Source organism: Thunnus albacares, chromosome 16 (assembly GCF_914725855.1).
Source record: "Thunnus albacares chromosome 16, fThuAlb1.1, whole genome shotgun sequence".
NCBI classification, from domain to species: Eukaryota; Metazoa; Chordata; class Actinopteri; order Scombriformes; family Scombridae; genus Thunnus; species Thunnus albacares.
The window spans coordinates 15,344,731-15,370,092 of NC_058121.1; the positions used below are offsets into that span (position 1 = coordinate 15,344,731).

At 38.6% G+C, this 25,362-nt stretch overlaps 1 protein-coding gene across 1 annotated transcript; it reads left to right on the top strand.

The window, feature by feature from the left end:
* The first annotated feature begins 162 nt into the window (after window positions 1-162).
* On the top strand, window positions 163-23,766 carry LOC122999675 (eukaryotic translation initiation factor 4 gamma 3-like). The gene is made up of 23 exons (XM_044376799.1): window positions 163-497; window positions 587-673; window positions 1,364-3,764; window positions 3,888-3,983; window positions 4,067-4,297; window positions 4,403-4,425; window positions 5,442-5,560; window positions 5,673-5,683; window positions 6,927-7,007; window positions 7,377-7,574; window positions 8,186-8,314; window positions 8,485-8,721; window positions 12,067-12,171; window positions 13,641-13,797; window positions 14,130-14,242; window positions 15,117-15,289; window positions 16,899-17,024; window positions 18,340-18,421; window positions 19,009-19,110; window positions 19,307-19,453; window positions 20,780-20,861; window positions 20,996-21,142; window positions 22,114-23,766. Exons 3-23 carry the CDS (start codon window positions 3,360-3,362, stop codon window positions 22,293-22,295), a joined length of 2,946 nt encoding a protein of 981 aa, XP_044232734.1. The 5' UTR covers window positions 163-497; window positions 587-673; window positions 1,364-3,359; the 3' UTR covers window positions 22,296-23,766.
* Window positions 23,767-25,362: the final 1,596 nt, after the last annotated feature.

Consider the following 25,362-nt stretch of genomic DNA (forward strand, 5'->3'; position numbering starts at 1 on the left):
CGCAGCCTTGCAGCGAAAAATCCCCCTGCGGCCCAAAAAGGATTTTCCCCATAGACCACCATTGTAAAAGAGACGTCTGTAAAACTGTTGACAGGACGCCTCGAACTGCAAACAACATCAATTACGACTCTTTCTATTATGAACTTTTGATCCATGGAGGTTTTATGTTTGTAAAACTTTCCTCGAGCCGAGAAAAGCGATTTAAAAATACGTAACGTCATCACAATATAAAATCTATGGGCCAAGCGGGAGCTCGCGGGCGGGGCCAGCGGGGGTAACACTACTGCGCATATTCAGTGGGCCGCACAACGCGGAAGCAAACCCGGAAGCTAGAAACTTTTTTGGCGTATGCGCCAGGTGAGCAATTCCTATAGGACTGAATGGGCGCCGTTTTTAGTCCGGTATCAAGCTCTTACAATACATCAATGAACAACCCACGCTGGCTACCTAGAGTGCTGTTGGGACATAGAGAAAATAAAATATTTTGCCATCCGTAGGTAAGAACTAAAAATTATCTTCTGAACGAAGTAATATTAATTCTTGATGATGTTAAACAGTTGCTGACCGCCACACTGTTACATTTAAGATTGTAAAGCAGCGTGAGAGGCCGGATGATTTTCGCGGGTCTGCCGAGGTGAAATGCTGTAAAGCTCATTCATACTTTGACTCAGTAGTGAGTGAAAACACTATAAAACCTGTTAAGATGACTGTAAGGTAGCTGATATTTATGTTAATTGGCGCTGATAGCCATTAAAAGGTGCTAATAGTGCTCTATCTGAGACTGTGTTTTGTGATGCTAATAGTGTGTTAACTTGAGCCTAGCCACTCAGCTGGCATGATTATTTGGTGTGCAATTTATGTTTATTTTATGTTTATGGTAATTAAAGAGGTTAATATTTAGTGCAATCTCTCACTGTTACCGGTGCAAGGAGAGTCACTTAAGCACGTTAAGCCTTAATGCCTCAAGTTACTATTAATGTTTACTGCATTTGATGTAATTTTGACCAAATTAAAGGGGTACTCCATGGTATTTTATTTTATTTTTGTAAAATGTACTTTTGTCAGTTACTTATGTAACCACATAATTTTGAGTATTTGTAAATGGTTATTAATGTGTATTTGAATATGATTATAAGAAGCACTTTGAATGTATTTATTGTTACACAACTACAAATGAACACTTGAAACTAAAGATCTATTTTTGTTGTACAACTAAACCTTTTTGAGAACATGATTTGAACTAATTAATACAAAATATTATTATTAATTGGTAATAATTCATGTGAGATTAGAAAATGAACATGATTTATGCAGACGGTATGAATGTAATGAGATATTTGGATCTCATCTGGCCTGTCTCTAGGTCAGGTTTTTGGTGATACCATAAAGAAAAAGGGGACACAGCCAGTACTTCCTGCCGGACTCCTGCAAGGCTTCAGATCCCTAGACCCAGAGATTCCCAGTGTGAACTGGGTGGAGAGCCGAACCGAACCACTGGTATTGAACCTGAGATGCGTGCAGGGTTCATTGGTTTCTCCTTTCTCAGGTGCTGTGCGGTAGGACTAAAATAAACAGTGATACACTGACATTTGGTCGGAAAAGGGCCCCAACGCAATATGGACTAACTTTGGGAACAAAGGGTATCTTTTATTTTTTATTTTGCCGGCTTTATTATTTTAGTTTGTTATTTTCCATACATTGTTCTTTCCAAAAAGCTGTTGTATTACATGTTGACCTTTCAGCTTGAAATAACAAGTGGCCACAAACATTCGAACCATTGTTGTCTGTGTCGTTATTGATGTTAAAAATACTGGCTCTTAAAAGCGTAGTGTCTTCTGTTACTGGTCCAGTTATTACTATTGACTATTACTTACCTGTGCTCTGTTATTACATCGTAACAATGGTTACACTCATCTCACGGATTTGTTGACTGAACAAATTACTTTGCTCTTACATGATAGTACCCCTTCAAAGGTTATTTCCTCAGAAACATCTGATATTATGTTCTTCTATCAAGAGTAGCCTTGCACTCAATGCTGTGTCAACAAGATTGTAAGATTAATTTTGTTGGTGTTCCTGAACCCGTTTACTCCTGCAGGATTTTTATTGTTGTTTTATGTTTCCACCTGCTCTGGCATCCGTTCCCAACACCAGGTATTAAAGAGATGTCTTACAAGGGTTGAATAGCAGGATCTGAAATTATCTGGTGGATTCTGGGATTTATAGCATGTGCATGCTTGTATGTTTGTGTACTGAAGACTGTTGTATGTTACCTGTAAGACTCCTTCTCCAAACCTCATTAACAATAACATGCAGCTGTAGTAGATATAGTACAATTGTAATTGCTGTTATTGCATTTAACTGGATAAACATTTCAGCAGCAACAGTTTCTTCCAATGACTTTTTTATGCTAAAACACCACTTTACAGCTGTGTGTCAAATATTCTTTTAATTTTCTAGATTATGTGAACAAAGATGAGCAGCCAACAAAATCTGTGAATGCACAGTATGAAAGTGATCCTCAAAACTATTATCCAAACTGCACAACAGCAGTTCAGTGATGAGTGTGCAGCCGGCAGTAAACATGCTAGTAGATTAACTGACTGGTTCAAAGTCAATAACAGTCACAGTCTGTGTGGCTAAACTGCCTACTTGTTTACAACCTGTCTGATTGTCTCACCGCTCATGTTTGTTACCCTGTTGGACATATTTTTAGGGATGTTGGCACTTTCTGAATTTACAGCACTTACTTTAGTAAGTACAATTTCTTTAAAATCTGTGTGTATTTATCACTGGATTAAAATTTTCATTTAAGTTCTGAACCTACACTAAAAGTGACCCTGTACCCTGATTTGTGTCCACCCCTTTGAGCTCTGCAGTGTCTACAGGTGAAATTCAAGTGCAATTAGTTTCTTGAGTATGGATTAATACTACTGTTCCATTAGTCTAGTCTTTTTTATTCACGAAACATCTGAGTAAAAGTACTGAGAAAAATATCTGAGAAGCAGGAATATTTCTTTCCTTATTCTTTGGCCAGATGAATGTGTCACAGGGCAGGGCAAACCTTCAGAGATAAGAAAAGTAAAAAGCTCCTCCCTTTTTACACAGAAAGCAGGAAGAAGTGACTACAAGTCAGCACCAAAAGCTGCTCGTGTTAATGTACCAATAACAAGTAATTAGGGAAACAATGGAGCGTATGTATGTGTATATACTGACATTTCAAGGGTGTTTATTGATACAACTGCGACTAAATTACTGAAGGGGGGCGCTGTCTGCGCCTGAATCTGCGAAAGTTTAAGTAAATTGTCTGTCTCAGAGTTCATACAAGCAGGAACAGAACCACAGAAGATAAGGACAAAATGGCTGCCAATGAATCACCATCTGAAGTGGATTGCTCCTGTCCTGTGTGCTGTGACATATTTAAGGATCCTGTAGTCTTGTTGTGTGGTCACAGCTTCTGCAAGTACTGTCTTCAGGAGTGGTGGGGACAGAATAGACTTCAGAAGTGCCCGGTCTGTAAGGAAATATTTCCAATGGCTCAGCCTCCACGTAATCTGGCACTGAGAAATCTTTCTGACACCTTGAGACAAGAGAGGAGTCAGAGAGCTACGACAGGATCTAAAGAGTTCTGCAGTCTGCACAGAGAGAAACTCCAGCTCTTCTGTCAGGATGATCAAGAGCTCATCTGTGTGATCTGTAGGGATGCAAAAAAACATAAGAAACATAACTGTGTTCCCATCAATGAAGCAACAGAGGACCATAGGGTAAGCAAGTAAATATAGTTAATTTGTGTTAACTATATTAGTTTAATATAGCAACTGAGGTTCTGGGTTTGGTAGCTTTTATAATTTTAGGAATGATTATTGTTATTCTTGTTTTTCTTATAGACCAAACTGAAGGTTCAGCTGATGCATTTAAAAAGCAAACAGGGGTCATTTGAAACAGAAAAACTCAAGTGTGATAAAATGGCCAGCCACATCACAGTAAGTCACAAACATGATGTTTACAGCGATAGCTAGTAACATATCATGTAGTCTGCTTTAGTCAGAAAAGTGTCTCTCGTCAGCTCCAGGCCCAGCAGACTGAGAAGGCGATAAAAAAGGAGTTTCAAAAGCTGTACCAGTTCCTGCGGGCAGAAGAGGCTGCAAGGATTGATGCTGTGAGGAAAGAGGCGACACTCAAGAGTGAGGCAATGAGGATCAGGATTGTAAATCTGACTGCAGAGTCCTCCTCACTCTCAGACAAAATCAAAACCATGGAGCAAGAAATGAAAGAAGAAGACATCTCATTATTGCTGGTAATTAGTGATCACTTGTGTCAATCGATATCCAGATCTAAATGTTAAACATCTAGCAAAATTAGATGTATTGATTTGTTATTGTGTTTTCTCTTCATTTAATAGAATGCCAAATCCTCTATGGAGCGGTAAGTGGCTTCATGTACACTTCTGAAGACATATTAGACCAGTGGCAGACTCAGGCTGTCTCAGGGGCAGGGGTGAAAAAATATAAAGGGCACCTGATACATTAGTATTAGTCATTATCACTGGCCCCCACTTCAGAATGTTTTTCTCCCATACAGTGCATCCTATAGGGCACCTTTTTTCATTGAAAGGGTAACCAATTCTGCACTTCAGTATGTTAGACTTAGGGGAATCTACATTGCACTTTTTCCTTTTTCTTTCTTTCTTCTTTTTCTTTTTCTTTTTCTTAGAAGGGCACCAATACAGAACCTCCATCTCACTCCATTACAACAGCATCATAGGGCACTGCATTACATCTTCTTCATTTAAAGGGTGCATCATATTTTCTCATTTTTGGGGGTTCTTTACAGGGCACAATCATATTTTCTTCCACTGAAAGGGCACCATGAGGGCACTTCATTCCAGATTGTCACATATAGAGGCCCTCTATAGGGCATTTTCATCCTGATTTACATATAACTAGACAGTCATTACGGAACTTTGGTGTGTTTTCTCCTTTGTGCTGGTACCCTAGAGGACATTTTTCATACTGAATTAAGAGTCCGTTTTTGATTTCAAGTCTTTGAATTGAAATGTTGGTCTGAGACTGTCAGTGGTTGTGATGGGAGGCAAATGTCAGCTCACAACAGGAAAAAATCCAATCTCTTGCTGCTCTGTAAACTATTGTCTTATATATGAATTGCAAAACAAAACTAAAATATGCTCAAATGTGGCATGTTTATTCACTGGCCTATAATAGCCTATACTGATAAAAAAAAAAAAAAATCATGGTGTCTGGTGAGCATAGCATATCATTAGCAACAAAGTAAAAGTAATAAATTGATTTATCTTAATTAATTTACCTCCTTAGATTTAATTATTTGCTATATCATGAGTGCATTGCTCAAACATAAATGCTATCAGTATAGTGTTTCAGAATATTTCACTGGTGATCCTTGGCTACCTAATATTTTTTCAGATCCCAGTGCAACCTGCCAGAACCAGAGACTCCATCAGGAGCCCTGATCGATAAGGCCAAACACCTGGAGAACCTGCAGTTCACAGTCTGGGGGAAGATGAGGAATATAATACAGTACAGTGAGTAATGTATTGCTGTTTCCACCTTGCCATATTTTGACATTCAAATCTGCAGTGTAATTACTGGTAAATTACTTATTCAGTAAAAGCATTCTCATTTTTTTCCATTCAGCTCCTGTCAAGGTAAGATCAAGGTCAAGGTAAGGTCAAGTTAATCTTTATTTCCCCAAGGGGCAATTTGTTTTACAGCAAGCAGTAAATAAATGCAATCAACAACACACACCAACCTATACTCAAATATCACAAAAAAGAACACAAAGAATTTCAAAATACTGTTCAAAAAGCCAGTGGTGGCAGGGTCCTGCAACTCTGGATCCAAATAAAAGTGGCAAACCTTTTACTCTATCAAAGAATTTGACTCATTTGACATCCAGAATGAAGGCTCAGCAACTCCCTTACAACCCAGAGGGACAATCCGACTTGATTGTTCTTGGATATGAAGGCTTTAGCTCTGGGAAACACAGCTGGGATGTGGAAGTGGTGAGGGATTATTGGGCTGCTTGGTGTGACTGCTAGAATCAAGCATCAAACATCTGAAAAGGTCCGGGGCATTTACCTGTATGGTACATTTTCAAGACCTTTGTTTGATCTTCCTACAGAGAAACAGATAAATTTCATATCTGAAAATCCATTTTCAAAAAAGGTCAGAGTGCAGTTAGATCATGATTATGGACTACTATAATCCAGCTGGATCAGTGAGGATAAAATAATCCAAATAAACATTCTGCATTACTGCAGAGGTCAAACAACAAGACAAGGCCTTGAACTGCCTTATTTTACCAGTTTGAATTTTTTTTTATCATGATGTTTTTTATTTTTCCTTGACTCTTTCATATTTAGTTTGTTTTTCGTATTTCAGTATAGGTAAATTTTAGTCTATATCTGTAACTTTTATGTTTTCATGTCTGTAGCCAGTAACATGTTAACCTTGCACTGAGCATTGTCAGTCATCATGCAGGTTTTCCCTGTTTTCTATTTGGTTTAGTTTGCCTAAAAGGGGCACTCCATTGATTTTACACAAGATGTTCAGTTTAGTTTTCATGTAAAGTACTATTCAGCCTTTAAAAAACGGTATATTATCTTTGTTCTGGCTTTGGAAGGGGATTTCCACAGTTTAAAAAAATAACCCTGATGATGTCATGAGGGTTACCCCAGTTTGAGCTTAAAGCTTCAGTGTGGGACTTTTGTCTCCCTCTTCTGGAATTGTGAGTAATTACAAAAACACTGTTGATGCTGTTGGACCTGCATACGGTGCCCCTCCCCCCTTCTGATCAGGACAATATGTAATGTCGACAGATTTAAAGAAAACCGTGTAATCATGGTGACTTCTTCTTTCATTGCATGTCATGTGAACAATGATGTTCAGCTGAAAAAGTATAAAAATGCCCAGAAATCTGGCATAAAGAGAGAGCCCAGCCCAGAGGACCGAGAGGTGCAGAAAACACAGGTAGGACCAAAAAGATACACACATGCACACAGGCAAAAGGCACAAAAGATACATCAAGGAATATTAAAAAGCATCAGCTATCATAACCAGACTAATTTCAAAATCCTCTTGATTGAAGAGCTTTAAATTGTTGGAAATTCTAACCAAGTCAATCAACCTACTTTACATAATTAACAGACAGTTGTGATTAAAAGTACTCCTTCCATAAAAGTTGAATAAGAAGTGGTATTCTTTATCAAAAACAAAAAACAAAACAAACAATCAAAAACAATAGCCAGTCCTTCAACAGAGTTAGATTTTCAGTCTCCAAATAGGCTGACTGATTGATGTGATTGATGACCTCTAATTTTTCTGATCAATTCCCCTCAGGAGCTCTTCAGGAAGGTACGCAGCATCCTGGACAAGCTAATGCCTCAGAATTTCAGCCAGCTTATGACGCAGATGAGCAACCTGACCATCAACACAGAAGAGAGGCTTAAAGGAGTCATTGACCTTATCTTTGAGAAGGCCACCAGTGAGCCCAGCTTCTCTGTGGCTTATGCAAACATGTGCCGCTGCCTCATGGGGGTAAGCACTGACACTAAACAGTCATTGTACTGATAAGAATTGAAGAGTGTGTAAAATTTAAGGTAAATAATAAGGCTTGTGTTTATAAGGTTGTTGTAAGGCTGATATAAATAATTTGACTTTTCTGGAAGAAGGTGGGGGAAAAATATGACTAATGCTTACTTCAACTATGGTCCATTTACCATATGGAAAAGACATATGGTAAATGGACCATAGTCCTTCATATTGTGGCACAATAATAATTAAAAAGGTTCAAAATTTCAGAATTCCAAACCAATGACTTGCAAGAAAAAAAATCTTGCACCTATACACCTACTATCTTCAGCAGTAGGAGAGGAAGACAAGGCTGCTTTTGCCCTACTTGGAGTTTGTTGGTACATTTGTTGGTTTAGTGATACATAAAAATCACTTAACTCTAAATAATCTTTACAAATGGGTCAGTATTTATTAAAAATCCATATACTTACTAAGATACTTTTAAAAAGAATGTGAGACAAACATTTTTGATTCAACTGTTCAGCATTTAACATAAAGGTTTTAGTTCATCACTTAACTCATCTTTATACTTCTGTTTCTTTATAATGTCCATTATGTCTACTGTTCATGTACAGCTCAAAGTGCCTAGGACAGACCAACCTGGCACTTATGTGAACTTTCGCAAGCTGCTGCTAAACTGCTGCCAGAAGGAGTTTGAAGTGATGTTTGAGAGGAAGCAGAAAGAGCTGGACTCTGCTGCATTGGTATGTGGCCTACAAATTACTCAAATGTGACACCTGATTCTGTACTGTTCCAAAATATTTTGAGTACGGGTGATCCTATAGAGACTGAAACTCTAAACTCTGGATCACCTCTTGTAGAGCATTTTTGTAAATAAGAAGTAACATAGCGGCATTTCTTCTGTCTCCCTCAGTCAAGGGAACACAAGCAGCTTCAGGAGGAGCTGGAGGAGGCCAAAGATGAGGCCCAAAGGCGTTCCATCGGCAACATTAAGTTAATTGGTGAACTTTTCAAGCTCAAGATGTTGACGGAGGCCATCATGCACGATTCTGTGGTGAAGCTGCTGAAGGACCAACACGAGGAGTCTTTGGAGTGCCTGTGTACGCTGCTCACCACCATCGGCAAGGACCTCGACCACGAGAAGGCCAAGGTGAGTCAGAAAAAAAAAGTCGCTTTATGAAGTGACAGGAGCAGTTAATGTTTTCTAATATTCTAGGTTTGTGTGTGAGCGTAACTTGTGAGAAAATTGCTGTATCAAGGTCTGCACACTTATTGAATCAGAATGGGCACCGCTGGAATTGCAATTTTGAGGTTGTAGTGGCTCAGACAGCCTCCAAAACAAGGTGCCTGAAGTCTCTGGTATATAAATGAAGTGAAAATCTTTTTTTAATGCATATTTTTAAAATTTGAATCAGGTTTCTTGAGTCCTCGAGAGTAATTAACTGAATATCTTTGGGTTGTAGACTGTTGGTCGGGACAACATATGAGGTTGCACCTTGGGCTTTGGGAAACAGTGATCAACATTTCTCACCATTTTCTGACATCTTATAGATCAAACAACTAATTGCATTACTTCAGGAAGGCCAGTCAAGCTCAGCTCCATCAACTACATCAGCTGATGACTCAGCTGATTCCTTCTATAACTGGGTCTCCTGTAGACATCAGTGACTCCCAGCTGAACACAGTGAGAGTCCTCAAGGAGAGGAGAGACAGTTGACCGGAGAGCCTCTCTGCGCTCTCTTTGCTGTACTGTGTTGTGTGGTTTGATCCTTATCTACTACCAGTCACCCTGCAAAATAAAAGGCCTCTGAGCAGGAAAAAAAGACCTATCAAATCCATTTAGTTTTGTTTCTTTTCTGTTTGCTGCTAAAGGATATTTACACTGTTTACAAACATAAAAAGTTATTGTAGTAGATTAACTCATTAGTATGGCAGATAAACAAAAAACTTTCAAATCTGTAAGGAAGCACCAAAGAGTGTACCTCTTGGGTCATTCTTTTGAAAAATCCCATTGGCCATGTAAATTTCAAAATGGCTGCCATTTTTAAAGATGGCTGCTTCTTACTCAAAATTTGGAACTGCCTTAGACCATGTACACGCACAAATCATAAATATCCCAGTCTTAAAAAATGACATAGTCAATATTTATTCAATGTAAACAGTATATTAGATTTTTTTTTTAAATGACTGGGTCTAAACACTTAAAAGTGTGAAATTGCAGATAATACACAATTTATTTTATTAATCATAAATTTAATAGCTAAGACACTATAATCCCTTAATAATCATCATAAATGTAATGAAAATAATAGATTACAATTGTTCTGCTCCCACTTTTAGATGACTATAGCTTATATATCGGAATTTCCATATTGGAATGTGACACCAATTAATTTCCCCATCAGATCTGGCTGTGATATATGCAGCTGGTCAACTAGCAGCCTGTTCAGTTTCCTCACAGCCTGACAGTTCAGTAGTGGCACAGGGAGGGGCATTCTGCTTTCAGTACATCATGGCCTGTTGTGGACAGAGATAAAACACAATGCAAACCTGGCATAGCAGCAGAGATTTATTTAGATCAGTTTCACAGATCTACACATTTACCTACTTTTTGCATGCTGTATACAGGATTTACAATTGGCTCCAAACCGTTTCCGCTAATGATATGTTTACCTGACAAATCTGCCTTTTCTGGCCTCTACTTCTGAAACTATTGTTTGCATTTCACTAGCAGTAAAGTTCTTCTATATTTTTACCATCACTGAGAACTCACCATATGATTTGTGAACAACAAATTTTCCACTACGGAACTCCTGGGTCGCCCGAGAATGTTTCTCCTTCAGGGTCAGCGTATCTCTCAGGTGGATTGGAAGCCATCGTGCATAGTTCACCTTGTTGCTTGCAAAGAAGTATGATATCAGCTCAGCCATTGACAATACTAGCTGCCAGAACTGAAACTGGGCACCTGCTTTTTGCAACTATAGCCACTTTGACACATGCAGTCTATCCCTGAAATGTTCAGGAACATTTCCTGCATGGGGTCATGTGTGAATGGGAGCAGGGATCGATACTCAGGGAAATCTGTACCGCCAATTTCGCACCTAGTAACATTTCAGGGAAAATGCCAGAATGGCAGACTCCGCTGAATAGAAGAGACATTGCTTTTTTGTGTTGTGTTTAAATATTCTAAATAAAATGTTCACAGTCTTTTGTAAGTGTTTACTCACATGACTGTTGCTTTCATAAAGCCATATCGTTTCCTCAAAGCTCCGTCAGACCCTAAGCCATGCTCAAGCTGATTATTTAAAATTTGAATAATAGCTTTGAATAATTGATATGGCTTTATGGAAGCAATACAGTTAGTTACATGAGCAAACTTTTACAAAAGACTGTGAACATTTTATTTGAATAATTAAACACAACACAAAAATAGCAATGTCTCCTCTATTCAAGTAACAGCTCCCTTTTAAAAGTCTGTGCTCGGTGTGACAATATCACAGCATCATGTTCCATTTAACATTATTATTCTATCTTTAATATCACAATCTAAATCATATCCATAACATCACTACTACTCTTATGGAGCAGAGCAAAGTTTTGGTGAGCAGGCATACAGAGAATGGAGATGCGTGGTGTCAGATCCGTGGAAAAGAGACAGCAAACTGGTTTGTACTTAAGGATTTAAAATTCACTCATCACTCCTGCCGATTAACTGGTGGACATGCCACTCCACCAGAAACATCTCTAAATGTAGCTACAGTAGGAGCATTTATTCATTAACAAATAGCCAAAACTATACACACATTGCATTGAGGTTCACAGCTAACATTATACTGCTACTTCATACTCTGTATGTTCCGGTCTAGCAGCCCCCGTCACACACCCGCTCTCTCTCTCTCGACCACACTTGCTATGCACACTACCTAACCTGACCTACACCCCCTGATCCCTGCCCCCCTCCCTCTTTTCCCCATCTATTCTGCCATTGCCATGACATGTGTGAGAAGGTGCAACACTTAAATGTTCCTGAATGTAGCTGCAGGTGTGAATAGTGAAAATCACTAGTGATGCCTGAAAGGTTATCCCAGTAATTTACCAGGACGTATGTGTGAAAAAGGCTTATCACACCAAGTTTCAAAGCTGGACGTTTCCTTGGAGTTACCAGCTGTTTCATTGCAGTAATCAGTGTAAGCTGTCTGAAGAAGCTTATATAGACTGCTTGCTGTTATCGTATGCAACTGATGTGTCCTGGTGATGCTGAAGCCACTAGAAATGATTCTGCTGTTCCATGAGATGCTATCCCTGCTTCCACAAGGGCCGCAGTCCAGCCACTGTCCTGGAAAAGACAATTGACTTCAGTAAAGTCATCAAACTGTAGGCCTTCAAACATGATATCAAAGTTGTCTTCACCATACTTTTCAGGCCAGTGGCACTGAATTATTTTTGCTATTGTATAAATGTCTCAAATTAACCCTCTCTTTCATTCTCTCGTCAGCCTCGAATGGATCAGTATTTCAATCAGATGAAGAAAATTGTCAAGGAGAGGAAGATATCACCTCAGATTAAGTCAATGGTACAGGACGTCATAGACCTGAGATTGGTGAGTGTGTGGTTGTTCATGCATATGATATTTGTTTTATCTGCACAGTCACACAGCTGAGTCCAAAGTCCAGCCCTGTGTTCAGGCTATCTCTGGTCCACAATATATTTTCCCCACAGAGGTTTGTTTCATTGATCTTTCTGACCCTCTGGAACAAGATATTGGGTATTCTGGTCATTATCTGCTAAATGGATATCTACTACTGCTCTTGTTATTGAATTTGAACACCTTTTTAGAGAGACTGGTGGGAGAAAAAACTCAGTGGGAAAATATAAGTTAGGACAGAGGCAAACCTGGACCTGAGGCACATACTGTACACTACTTGTGTGTGCTTGATGACAGAGGAGCTAATTGCCTTTTAAATCCCATGAAAACTTCAATATTCTTCTATAAGATTAAATTTACCTGACTAAATAATTAACAAAGTTACAGTTTGGGGGGGGGGGGGGGAAACATCATGTTGTATTATTTATTAAGAGTTAAACTCTCAAAAACAAAGCTAATCTTCTTCCTCTGGACTGTGTGGGTGTAGTTTGATTTACGATTTCCTGGCAATATTAGTAAGCAACCACACAACTGCCATGAAATATGATTTTCAAGAAAACAAACAAATGCATGTCCTCTGAACTTAATATCTCAGCCATTAATTCTAGATGATTCTGTTCAATCCTGTACCGTTACAGAACAGTGTATTGTTACATATTTATTTATTTGGCTACTGACTTTGGAACTTGAATCTTAGTACATAGATCACACAATTATATTGTAGGCAAGATTAATGTCAAATGCTTCTGATTTATTTAAAAAACAAAAATAAATTAAGATCAGATGATACTTTGAATTTATGTGTTTACATATACAATGTCTTCAGTAGTAGACTGTGGGAGCACATGAATCTTTACTGGGCTCAGAAACAAATACATGGACTCACAAGAAAGAGAAATAAACAAGCAGCAAATGACTTAATATGACAACTATAATATCAGGCTTTTCTCATAGAGAAACATCTGCACTGATTAAATGTGATTTCCATCCTAACTCTTACCTAACACAAGCTGTTTGAACCAATGTCACTGTCTCCCACTAACAAAAAACGTAAAAACAAAGATTCGAGCCCTGTAGTGCAAATTTTATATTAAGATCAGCAAGGCTACTTAGGCAGTGCAGGGTTCTCTCTGTTCAAAAACAAAACCAGCATATTCAGCTGTGTGGAAGTGTAGCAAAAACGAAGGATCAAGACATGATGTTAACATGTTTGTCTGTCAGTATCAGTGCATTCCTTGAATTTAGAATATTCTTCTGTGATCGACAGCTTATTTTATTTCTGAACAGATGTATCTGGTATAATAAAATCTGCTTATACTCTCAAGATATTAAAGTTACCATTAAATCAAAAAAAAGAATCAGTTTGAAACCTCTGAATCTGACACTGCTATTTGATTCAGGTCATTGTGGTTCTCTTTCCACAGCACAACTGGGTGTCCAAAGGAGTCGATCAGGGCCCGAAATTTTCATCAGGGCCTGAAACTATCAAGAAGACTCACAAGGAGGTGAAGATTGAAGAGCAAGGGGAGCAAAGAAAAGTGTGCCAGCAGCTGTTATCCAAGAACAGCAAAAGACGTCCAGGTCAGGCCTGTAGTCTAAATCCTCCTCTTAGCGTCACATCAGCACAGCTACAATGACTCAGGGAGCCTGCAGGCATATGAGCAGACTACCTGTGCCTGTAGCCTGCAGACACGCTATTGTGCCCAACAGCAGACAGGAAGCCCTTTGCCCCCTCTCTGTTAGCTGACCTATAGTATTTCATCAAGTATGGCAGTCTTAGTCAGAAATGTCATTCTGACAGCCTCTTTCACAGTAGTTTGACTCCAGTGAATGTAAATATCAGTAAATCAGAGAAGACAGACTCACACAGACCTGAGACAGACACTGTTGTGACTGTTGTTTTACATTGACAGTGAAACCTGGGCCAGTGGTACAGACACGACACAGACCTGCCCTGTCTGAGGAGGAGATAGAGAGGAAGTCCAAGTCCATCATTGACGAGTTCCTCCACATAAATGATTACAAGGTACTGAGATTCACGTGAAAATCAACAGTAAATGAGACTCATGGCGTCTAAGATCCATGATTTTAGGTGCAAACGTTTGAATGCATATTGTAGGGGTTTACACTACATTTATTTTACAATTTGTCACTTGTTAAATTCAGGGCACCACCTTTCTTGACTGAAGGGAAAAACATGTTTGATTAGTCAGTCTTACATCTGAAATTGAACTCTCTTCAATAACATTGACTACTTGTCTTCTGCTTCTCAAAGGACACAAACAGACAACTTCTTAATAATAAAAGAGACATTTATTAATAGCAAAATGTCTGAAGAATACATGATACAGAAAATAATCAAAACGAGTGAATAAAAGATCTTTAAATGATAATATGAACCTAAACTCAGTGGACGATAGTGAAGTACATGATCTGAAGTCATAACAAAATGAAGGGGCTTTGGGACATTAACCTCTCTAAGAAATAATAATTTCTTATTTCTGATCCGACATCAACTCTTGATCAAAAACAGTTGAGGTTCATGCCTACTTTGTTTGAAGCGTTGTGGCAAAGATAAGGCCGTTCTGCTGAATCCAGAGTTGCAGCCATGTTGAGTCCAGTGGTGTGCAGGCTTGCGTCCCAGCGCGGAGCAGATCAGTCTGCCTGCAGGCTATGCTGTGAATGAGTTTTGTGGATGTGGGATGATCGCCAAGCAGCAGGCATTGGTAGCGTTTAATGATGAATGGATAATTGATTATTAACTTGGCCAACAGAAATTACTTCTATCAAACATTAGCATTTGTCTTTTTTTAAAATGCATTCAATAAAGGACTGTGTATGTATTCCCCTTTTTGTTTCTCTAGTTTCCAGTCTTGATCATATTTCTTTGTTTTCTGTAGGAGGCTATCCAGTGTGTGGATGAGCTCAACTTGGGCTCTCAGTTGCACATCTTTGTGCGCATTGGGGTGGTATGGACCCTGGAGCGTAGTCAGATCACACGGGACCACATGGGTCAGCTCCTCCTTCAGCTGGTGCAGCAGAGAATCCTGCCCAAACCCCAGTTCTACGAAGGGTCAGTTCACCTGCATGCTGTTCTCTGCCTTACATGAAAATAATCAGTTTCTATAAACATGGAGCTGATTGTCACCATTTTGGCACATCACAGTCATGCCTGCTTTTTGTAAATGTAACTTCTGTGTTTTTATAGTTGGAATACTGATTGAAACACTGTATTCATAAAAGAGATGCTTGTGATTCTTTTTAACCTCATTATGACCTGAGTAACTTGAGTGAAAGAATTATGATTTACCACAAAAACATGTCAAAACAAAGACTTTTAAAATGTTCTTGCTGAAGGCATACGCCCAACATGTTTCCAGCTGTTCAAATTTAGGAATCAATTAAGGTGCATGCAGTTTCATTCATCAATCAATCAATCAATCAAGTGCTGTTTAGATTATTTTGGCCAAGCTGATATTGTCCAACCAATATCAGAATACATAATATTTTGAAAGTTCATGTATATTCTGTAAAATATAGTCAAGAAATGTAAAGAAATCTGGGGAAAGACCAAATTCTGGGAAATTCAGGGCATTTTGAAAACATAAGCCTTTTGAAACAGGGATGTTTTTCTGTTAAAATTCAGTTACTTTTGTATATAAAAAGGACTATAAAATTGAATCTTATTTGGTCCCTACACTGTACTCTGTAATCTTAAAAAAACAACCCACTATTCAGTTATGACCTTCCCAACCTCATCTCAACGGTCTTGAACAGTACAGTTCATTCATCCAAATCTATAACAACTTTCACAACTCAAACTTGAAGTCATGTTAGGTATAAAGTAAAAATAAATGAGCAAAGATAAAACAAATGAAGAGGTGATTTCTTTTTTTCAGGGACTTACAATTTCTTGCTCAGAACCCAAAGAATTTAAATAATGACTTTCAGAAATCACAGGTTTTTTGTTTCCTATAAATTAGTTGCTTATAGGTGGTTTGAGCAGCTCGAGGCCTTATATATGCTGATACTCATATGTGTGAGTATAGTTGTGACTTTCTGTATCACAGGAACCATAATATCTTCATTTTTTTAGTGGTGTCTGTCATGGAAACTGCCTGCAAACACTCAACACTCAACATTATGAAATAATACACAAAAAACTGATGTATTCGATTAATATATTGTGACAATATATGGAGGCATTACCTTCCAACACAGATGTCAGAAGGAATTGTCTCAAAGGAGGGAAGGGTGCAGCAGTTCTTTAATAGCATTCACAGAAACAAAGAAACCTTGAGGGTTGGTTCCCAATGTGTATCCAAAAAGCAGTCAACCTACAGCAAACTCTGGATGTGCCAGAAAAGTTTGAGTTCTAGCAAGGGTCAGAGTTTAACACCAGTATTACCTTCCATGGAAACAGAAATGGTAACACAAATGGTAACAGGACACTCGGGGAAAGGATGTCTTCTCCATCCCCTCGAACACTCTCCCAGGAATGTGCTATAAATCTCCTGGCAACATATAGCAACACATTTTCTTCTAAGGTATTTTGGATCAACACAGTAACAAATTCATATAGTAACAATAGAAACAATTACAAAGTGAATAAATTATAAATCTTAATGTTTCATGTTAGTTTACTTTCACATGTCCTAACTAATAATTGTTTGTTTTTTCAGGTTTGCAGACATGCTGGAGCAAGTGAACGATATGGAAATCGACATTCCCCATATCTGGCTGTACCTGGCCGAGCTGCTCAGCCCTGTCCTGAGAGAAGGGGGCTTCTCTATGAGAGAACTCTTTAGGTACTGAGATGTCTACTCTTGAGTCATTCACTTGATGCTCAATTAGCCACTAAAACAGCCAGTCGTATTTTGATTACCTCAGTATGCACAGCCTCAGTGCTGAACTAGCTGAAATTTTCAAACTGCTTTGTGTACCACCCCAGCAAACCACTTTTATTTGATCAAAAAAGCCACATAATTGTCATCCTTTGGACCCAGTTTTTCTAGTTAATATGATTTTCCTCTCTCTTCTGATCATTTCCAAGATGAATTAATTTCAAACTATCCATCTATATATCCATCCACTTTCTCTCACTTATCCGGGACCGGGTCGCGGTGGCATCAGACTGAGTAAGGAAACCCAGACATCCCTCACCTCAGCAACACCCTCCAGCTCCTCCTGGGGGATCCCAAGGCGTTCCCAGGGCAGAAGAGATATGTAGTCCCTCCAGCATGTTCTGGGTCTGCTCCGGGATGTCCTGCCAGTTGGACATCTCTGGAACACCTCCAGAGGGAGGCATCAAGGAGGCATCCTAATCAGGTGCCCAAACCACATCAGCTGGCTCCTTTTGATGAGAAGAAGCAGCGACTCTACTCCAAGCTACCCTCGATGTCCAAGCTCCTCACCTTATCTCTAAGACTGAGGCCAAACATTCTCCAGAGGAAACTCATTTTGGCCACTTGTATCTGCAATCTCATTCTTTCAGTCACTACCCAAAACTTTTGACTATTGGTGAGGGTTGGGGCCGACTGGTAAATTGTGAGCTTTGTCTCCTTGGTCAGGTCTTCCCCACAACAGTCTGGTACAACACCCACATTAATGCTGATGCTGCACTGATCTGTCTGTCAACCTCACGCTCCATCTTACCCTCACTTGTGAACAAGACCCTGAGATACTTGAACTCCTTCACTTTGGGCAACAATTCATTCCCAACCCAGAGTGAACAGTCCACCTTTTTCCGGCAGAGGATCATGGCCTTAGATTTGGAAGTGCTGACTCTCATCCCGTCCACTTCACATTCGGTTGCAAACCGTCCCTCTGCCAGCTGAAGGTCACGGTGTGTTGAAGCCAAAAGAATCACATGATCTGCAAAAGAAAAGAAGCAATCCTGAGGTCCCCAAACCGGACACTCTCCTCTCCCATTCTATACATTAAAATCACAAACAGAATTGATGACAAGGGACAACCCTGGGGGAGCACAACACCCACTGAGAATGAGTAGCATAAAAGTAGCATAAAAGTTGTTTGAGCAATTAGTCTTTTCTATCCCTCTGTATGATGAAAAATATTTGGGCAGACTTGCATTTAATTTCTGTCGTTTCTGTTTGTTCACAGTGAATTAAGCAAACCTTTGATTCCTGTAGGAAAAGCTGGGATTTTAATTTCTGAAGTATTGCACATACTATGCAAACAAATGGTAAGCAACACTTTGACCTTTTATTGTTTTTTTTATTCATTCTGCACACATTTATATTACCTGCTCTCATTACAAAGCCAGTGGTGTATAATCATCTATAAAGTTAGGGACATGCACAATTAATAGATAGATCATTCACTTAAATGTCTAAAAAGATTAAGAATTGACTGTTTTGTGGGTTATATAATGTGCAGCCCTCTAAAGAAATACTGTTCTGTTCTTTCACTTTGTGATAGATATTTGGTCATGTATTATTTGAATGTTAAAGCCCAGTGAAAGGACAAAATAATACACTTTATTAAGCACTACAAAGGATTTGATTATTCATTCACTACTATTATTAACATTAATCAGTTGTGTTAAATGTGCATCCCAGTAAAAAGTTATTTTGCCCTTGTGACTTGTAACAAATTAATATGCTTTCTAGGGACAGTTTTTATTTATTCATCAAGTAATGTGTTTTCACTGTAAATTGGGAAACAGTCTATTCAGTCTACACTGCTGAAATTTTCCTTCCCGCTGCTGGAAACTGGATGAAGATATTTCAGAGAAGTGAGGTGTGACGTTGTCTCATCTTGTCTCCACAGAACGATAGGACTATGGTGGGTTCTCTGTGGAGGGAATCTGGCCTCAACTGGACTGACTTCCTCCCAGAGGGAGAAGACGTCCAGGCTTTCATCTCACAACAGGTTGGTGATGAAGGGTTTCAAATCAAGAAATATCAGTATTATAGGAAAACTCAGTCACTATTCATCTGCTTTCTTAATACTTCTTTAACACAACAAGCTGATAAAGAGCACATTCTAACCTTTCCTCATTCCTGTTGTCCATTTAATCATCTTTCCCTCGTTTGTCACTCCCTCATCACATCTGTGATACAAACAGAAACTCCAGTTCATTTTGTCGGACAGCTCCGGCCCTGAGACGACTCTCTCTAAAAGGATCTTGTCTCCTGAGGAGCTGAGCCGCCAGCTGGAGAGACTCCTCCTGGAGGACATGGCCAGCGACAAGCAGATCTTTGACTGGGTGGAGGTATGAGAAGTGACAAATGTATGCAGACATTTCTCAAAGACAAACCATTATCCAAACTCTGCAAGATAGTGGCTAAAACTCAAGGCAGCCTATTTTTATGACTTAGAGAATTCTGATACAGCTCATTTACATGTAGCATTCACTAATCAGCAGAAAGTGTTGAAGTAACAATGTGATAAAAGAATAATTTATGAATAACTCAATATGAATTATGAATATGAATATTAATATGGGGAGTTAAACTAACTAATATTGGCCACAAACACTGTAGTGGCTCAGATCAGAGATAATCAAACTCTGAAATTGAGGTCGCTCTCAGGCCATTTTTGTTGGTTGATATATTTTTTCACTGCTGGTGAGGAGGTGTATAATTCAGGGAACTCTTATACCACTAAAATAAGCTTCTGCATAGTTTTCCTTGGAGTCATTTCTGTGGTTGCCATGGTTACATGGTGAGCCACAGTACCAAGTTGAGAAAGGTTAAACCACTCTTGTGTTTACATGGGAAATAATGGAGATATTAACTGCAATCTCTTGAACTGCAATCTCTGAAATTTTTTCAGGTGAAGTGTACGTACGTAAAAAAGGTCCCTGCATGTCAAAAGCCAGGGCTTCAGCCTTCTCTAAGCGCTTTGTTTGCAAAGTTACCTCTAGTTCCTCCTCATGATGATGTCAGATTGTTCATGCATGCCCACAAACTGCTGCTCACTCCGTAGTCTTTGTAGCTAAGATTGTTGCTAAGGTTGTTCAACGGATTGTTCATGTTGTCCACTCGCTTATTTTGGATCAGATTTCAGCTCAGACATGTACAGATGTATTTGAGAAGTTTCCATTTCAAGTAAAGAATGGGAAAAAGAAGTAAAATCCTACCACTTTTTTGTGGTTATTTACGTAGCCTCCGAAGCTGGCAGAAATCTGCTGAGGGGCAGCTTCTGGGAGCTAACCAATCAAAACAGTGTGGGCTCATCTTATAGAGAGACAGGAACTTAAACGGCCTTTTTCAGATAGAAGCTGAACTGAGGGGCTGCATAAAGGGCCAGTATAAAATAACTAATAGTTTTTTAAATGTAAATCATGCTGAGATATTCCAGTTGAGCCCCAGATTATAAATATAGACGTGGAATATGCATGATATGTCCCGTTTAAGTGTTTGTCTTGAGGACATCATCCAAGAAATACTAAATGATACAAAGGTCTGTCTTTGCACCACAGTTTAGGCATGCCATGCCATGATGTTGTTCTTCAGTAGCATCACTGCTAAGATGTGTTGAGCCATGTGAAATTGACAGATTGTCTGTGTTTTATCCTCTGTGCTGCATTTTCCAGGCAAATCTAGATGAATCTCAGATGAGCTCATCTCCCTTCCTGAGGGCTTTGATGACAGCTGTCTGTAAGGGAGCAGTGAAAGGTAAGCACTCCACCACCTGGAGGAGAGACTTCTCTATGCTGCTAAAATCTCACCATTGATCGCAATATTTACACTACTGAACTGAACGAAGCAGCTCAGCGTGCACTCACTCTGCCTCCTGCTTTACTACACAGATGATAAGACCAACTGTCGAGTGGACACGGCCGTCATCCAGAGGAGATCGCCTGTACTAATGAAATACCTTAAATCAGACACTGAGAGACAGCTGCAAGCACTTTATGCACTTCAGGCGCTGATAGTCTCCCTCAATCAGCCTCCAAGTAAGTGATGCGTTAAGAGTTCGCTCCTCCTACCTCCTCACAGTGAAAGATTCATTTTTCTTTACATCTTCTTTTTCCACATTTCTTTTCAGAGAACATTAAGTTGAGGTTACAAGCAATACCTTAGTTGTTTATCACTAATGTTTTAATCAGTTTAAACTAATGTTGGTAATATAATCTCAGGAATTGTAGATGTTCAAATTTCCATCTTTTCTGAGCATGTCAGTAACTTCTTGCGTTATGCTGGCTTAAAAGTTTAAATTTAAAGCTCATTCATTCTTGACCTTTGAAACAGCAGTTAACAGAACTTTGAATCTCAATATTATGGTTCTTGCTAACATTTACTTGATTTAGGTTTGGTCATGTAAAGTAGTTATATGGACAGGGAGTTGGCTACTGTACTGATCAAAACCCCACATACTCAGTTCTGATGACGTTAAACCTTAAATGAACAGTACCTTACAGAGAAAATTAAGATTTAAGATTTGAAAGTTTTCAAGGGCTTTAATCTTACAGGATCACAAGTTATCAAAATTCTGTCAAACTACTTTGGAGTCCATGTGACTTGTTTACAAGCTCAGATTCACTTGCTATTATGCAGTGTGAGCATAAAAGAGCCAAACACAAAAGTATGCCATTGTCTATAATGGAATTCATATTTAATCTTTAGTATAATTTCTTAGGTAGCTCTCAATTAAAGTTGTTATTAGATGGCTCAGAGATGTGTGCTTCGGTTCAAAATCCAACACTTTGAAAAACAAAATTACAATTTTGAAGCCATTCTGGAAAGTCACTAGAATGTTTATTCTCTAAGAGTTATTTTGGCATATTTTGTCTTTATTTGAAAGGGACTGTAGAGCTGCAGAAAGGAAACACTGAAAGAGAGAGAGAGGCAGTCACGACACACAAGATGAGTGTTGATGTAATGCATATTTTCTCTCTCTCTCTCTCTCTCCCTGTCTGTCTGTCAGACCTTCTCCGGATGTACTTTGACTGTCTGTTTGATGAAGACGTCATCTCGGAGGACGCTTTCTTCAAGTGGGAGATGAGCAAAGACCCTGCCGAGCAGCAGGGTAAGGATGTGGCCCTCAAGTCTGTCAGAGCCTTCTTCACCTGGCTGCGGGAGGCAGAGGAAGAGTCTGAAGATGATTGATGAGGGAAAGATCCCTGGGACACAACAGAGCAGATCTGCATCCTTACAGCAAAACAAACATTCACAATGGGTATGTGGGCAGATCGTCATTTTTTCTGTGGTATGGTTCTAAAACATGCCGCCATTTTGAGTTTGGTTTACAATGGCAGAAATACTAAATATAATACATAGAAAATGTTTTTGTTTTAAACTTTAACTTTTTTGTTACTTTTTAAGAAGACACTAAGAAGATACATGGATTCTGGACTCTTTGATTTATTATTTTTTTTAAGGACTGCAAATATGAAAGTTATTTAACATTTGCAGATGCTCACAATGAGAAAAAGAAAACAGAAATAACAATATAATTAATTATAATAACAAAATAATAATTGTGAAATAAATAGCTTCCCTGGACTTTACACTTTTGGGTAATACAAAGCTACTTTGGGCTAAAGGGGGAAGCAAGAGCTAAAACAAGACTAGGTCAAAATCTAGTATATGGCTGGACTGCGTATGGTCAATGTGTGAAATTGTGGCCAATTTGTTACAGTGATAGTCAGGATTGACAATATGCTGATTTACTAAATATAAAAAGGACAGGCAAATATACAGACATTCATATAACACTTTTGAAAAGCTGAATACACACCAGAAACAGTCCTGGTTTGCCAGAAAATGCTCTCTTGATTACAGGAAACAACAAAATTGTCAGTAAAGTCAATACCGCTAAAGTAAACCAACTTCCAGGTGAATTGATAGAATTACATGCTTTAGTAACCAACAGAACAAGAGCAAAGTTATTCCCAAACAAGATGCTGCAAGAATGGTAATGAACACACCATTACAATTTTCTTACAGCTCAAAATTGGTGCTAAAGTCATACTAACATACAATATAGATGTGACAGACAACATAAATAATGGCGCCTAACAAGAAGTCATTGGATTCCAAAAAGATTCACTCAACAACATTCACTCAACATTGTCTCTCTTCCTTTCCCCTTTTTACTCACAAAGATTGTCTAAAATAGTTAAAAATGCTATAAAATGTGTAAAATATAAGTATCTTGACATGTCTAACCCATGTTAACTTTTATTGTGTTTCAGAACAATTTAATTAGTTTGATATTATGGAAATTAAAACTCTGCTTCAAAATCTTCTTTTCTTATTGGTTCATGATGTGCTGATGATTTGGCATTGATGACAGAAATGAGCGAGTTTTCAATTTGTAAGTGTGTAATTTTCAGATATTTGATAGGAATCTCCCTTTTATTTGAAGGTCAGTTTTTCTCTCCACACAAATGAATTAATTAGTTATCAATGTGGTCCCTCAAAAGAGCACCAAGGATCCTTTTTACTTTCAAAACATGCCTCCTAGACATTTTTGACTCGTTTTTGATAACATTAATTGGTTAATTGATTCATTCTGTCGGCAAGTTTATACACTGTTTCTGTACAAAAAACAAAAGATCACTGATTTGGAGACATACTCTGCGTTTATGCTTAATGACACCTGACGTGAATTTTAAGCCTCGGTGCAGGCTGGCAGTGTGGCAAGTTGTCATGACAACAGTAAGCTTTGTAACCTTTTGTAACCTTTCGATTTTGAGTGTAACTTTCACCAAAAATTTGAGAATGCTTTTATTTTATATTGTTGGCAAATGACCATGGTATAAGCGGGATAATCAACTCATCTCAACCTCAACACTGTCATCTTCATCAGGAGTAGAAGATGAAACAGAACAAAATGAGGAAGCAATGCAAGAAAAATAAAGAATTCAATGCTATTTGTTCCTGGAGGTTTCTAATTTATTTATGTATGTTACATAAAGGTTTTAAGTTAAGGATGTTTTTAATATGATAGAAGGCATACAATGTACACTTAAGATTACAGCCTGCATACCCTGTACTTGTCCTGTAACTACATGTAACAAGTGGGGAACTACTACTGCATATATACAACTTAGTCTGTAACTACAGAGAACAATGTGAGAACAGGTTGTTTCAATTTTACTTGCCTCAAAACATGGAAGAACAAACTAAATTAACTACACAGTTTGCTGTCAGAAGAGCATATGAACCATACATGTGCGTTGTGATTCATATGCTTTATCTTGCTATATTTGTTTTTATTTCCTGGGATGAAAGGAGGCCGTACACAGAGCTGAAAAAAGGTAAGCTTGCACATTGAAGAGCCGTAATGCAGGTCAGACACAATTGCCAGAGAGAAGACTTTCAACGTTTTAACAACTTGTCAAAGTGTTTACACCGAAACACAAATGAGTGACATCTAAGATGGATGAATTCTGTCCACCGATCTGTCCAACGAGGCCAGGAACCAGCATCCAGTAATGAAGATTGTTGGTGAGGTGAATAACAGCTGAGACAATCTTCAGAGACTGACAGTATCCATGATAATACACTGTCTCCTTGACCTTTGTTCCAAGGTAAACACACTGATGAAACCTATAGTTATTTTAAGTTCCCCAAATTGATAAAAGAACAATGTAGTTTGTCTGTTGGTTTGTAATAAGGTCATTTTGAAATAAAATTACATCAGATTTATTAAGTGCTGCAGAAGTCATCACTCCATCTTCCCTGAAACATCCAGATTTTTGTTCAGTTTTATGGTCAAACTGTACTATGTAATAATAGAATAGGTACCCAGTAGTTAAAAATAACTAGAGTATAAATTCTTTGTAAGTTCCTGACTTGTTAGCCCCTTATTCCATAACTTCATATCTTGTTCCCCTGTACTGACATACAGTACTGTGTAAAAGTTTTAGGCACCCTAGATGTTTAGATTCTTATCCATTATGCAATACCATCACGGAGGTGTCTGATCGGTCCCAAAAATATTCACAACATGACAGTGACCCCAAGCATACAGCTAGAGTCATAAAGAACAGATGGTATGGTATGGCCCCCACAGAGCCCTGATCTCAACATCATGGAGTCACTCTGAGATTTCATGAAGAAGCACTTGAGATGGCCTAAATAATAAATCCACAGAAGAACATTCTTTCTCCAGGATGGCTCCAACAACCTACCTGCAAGTTACCATGAAAAACTGTTCGAGGAGAAC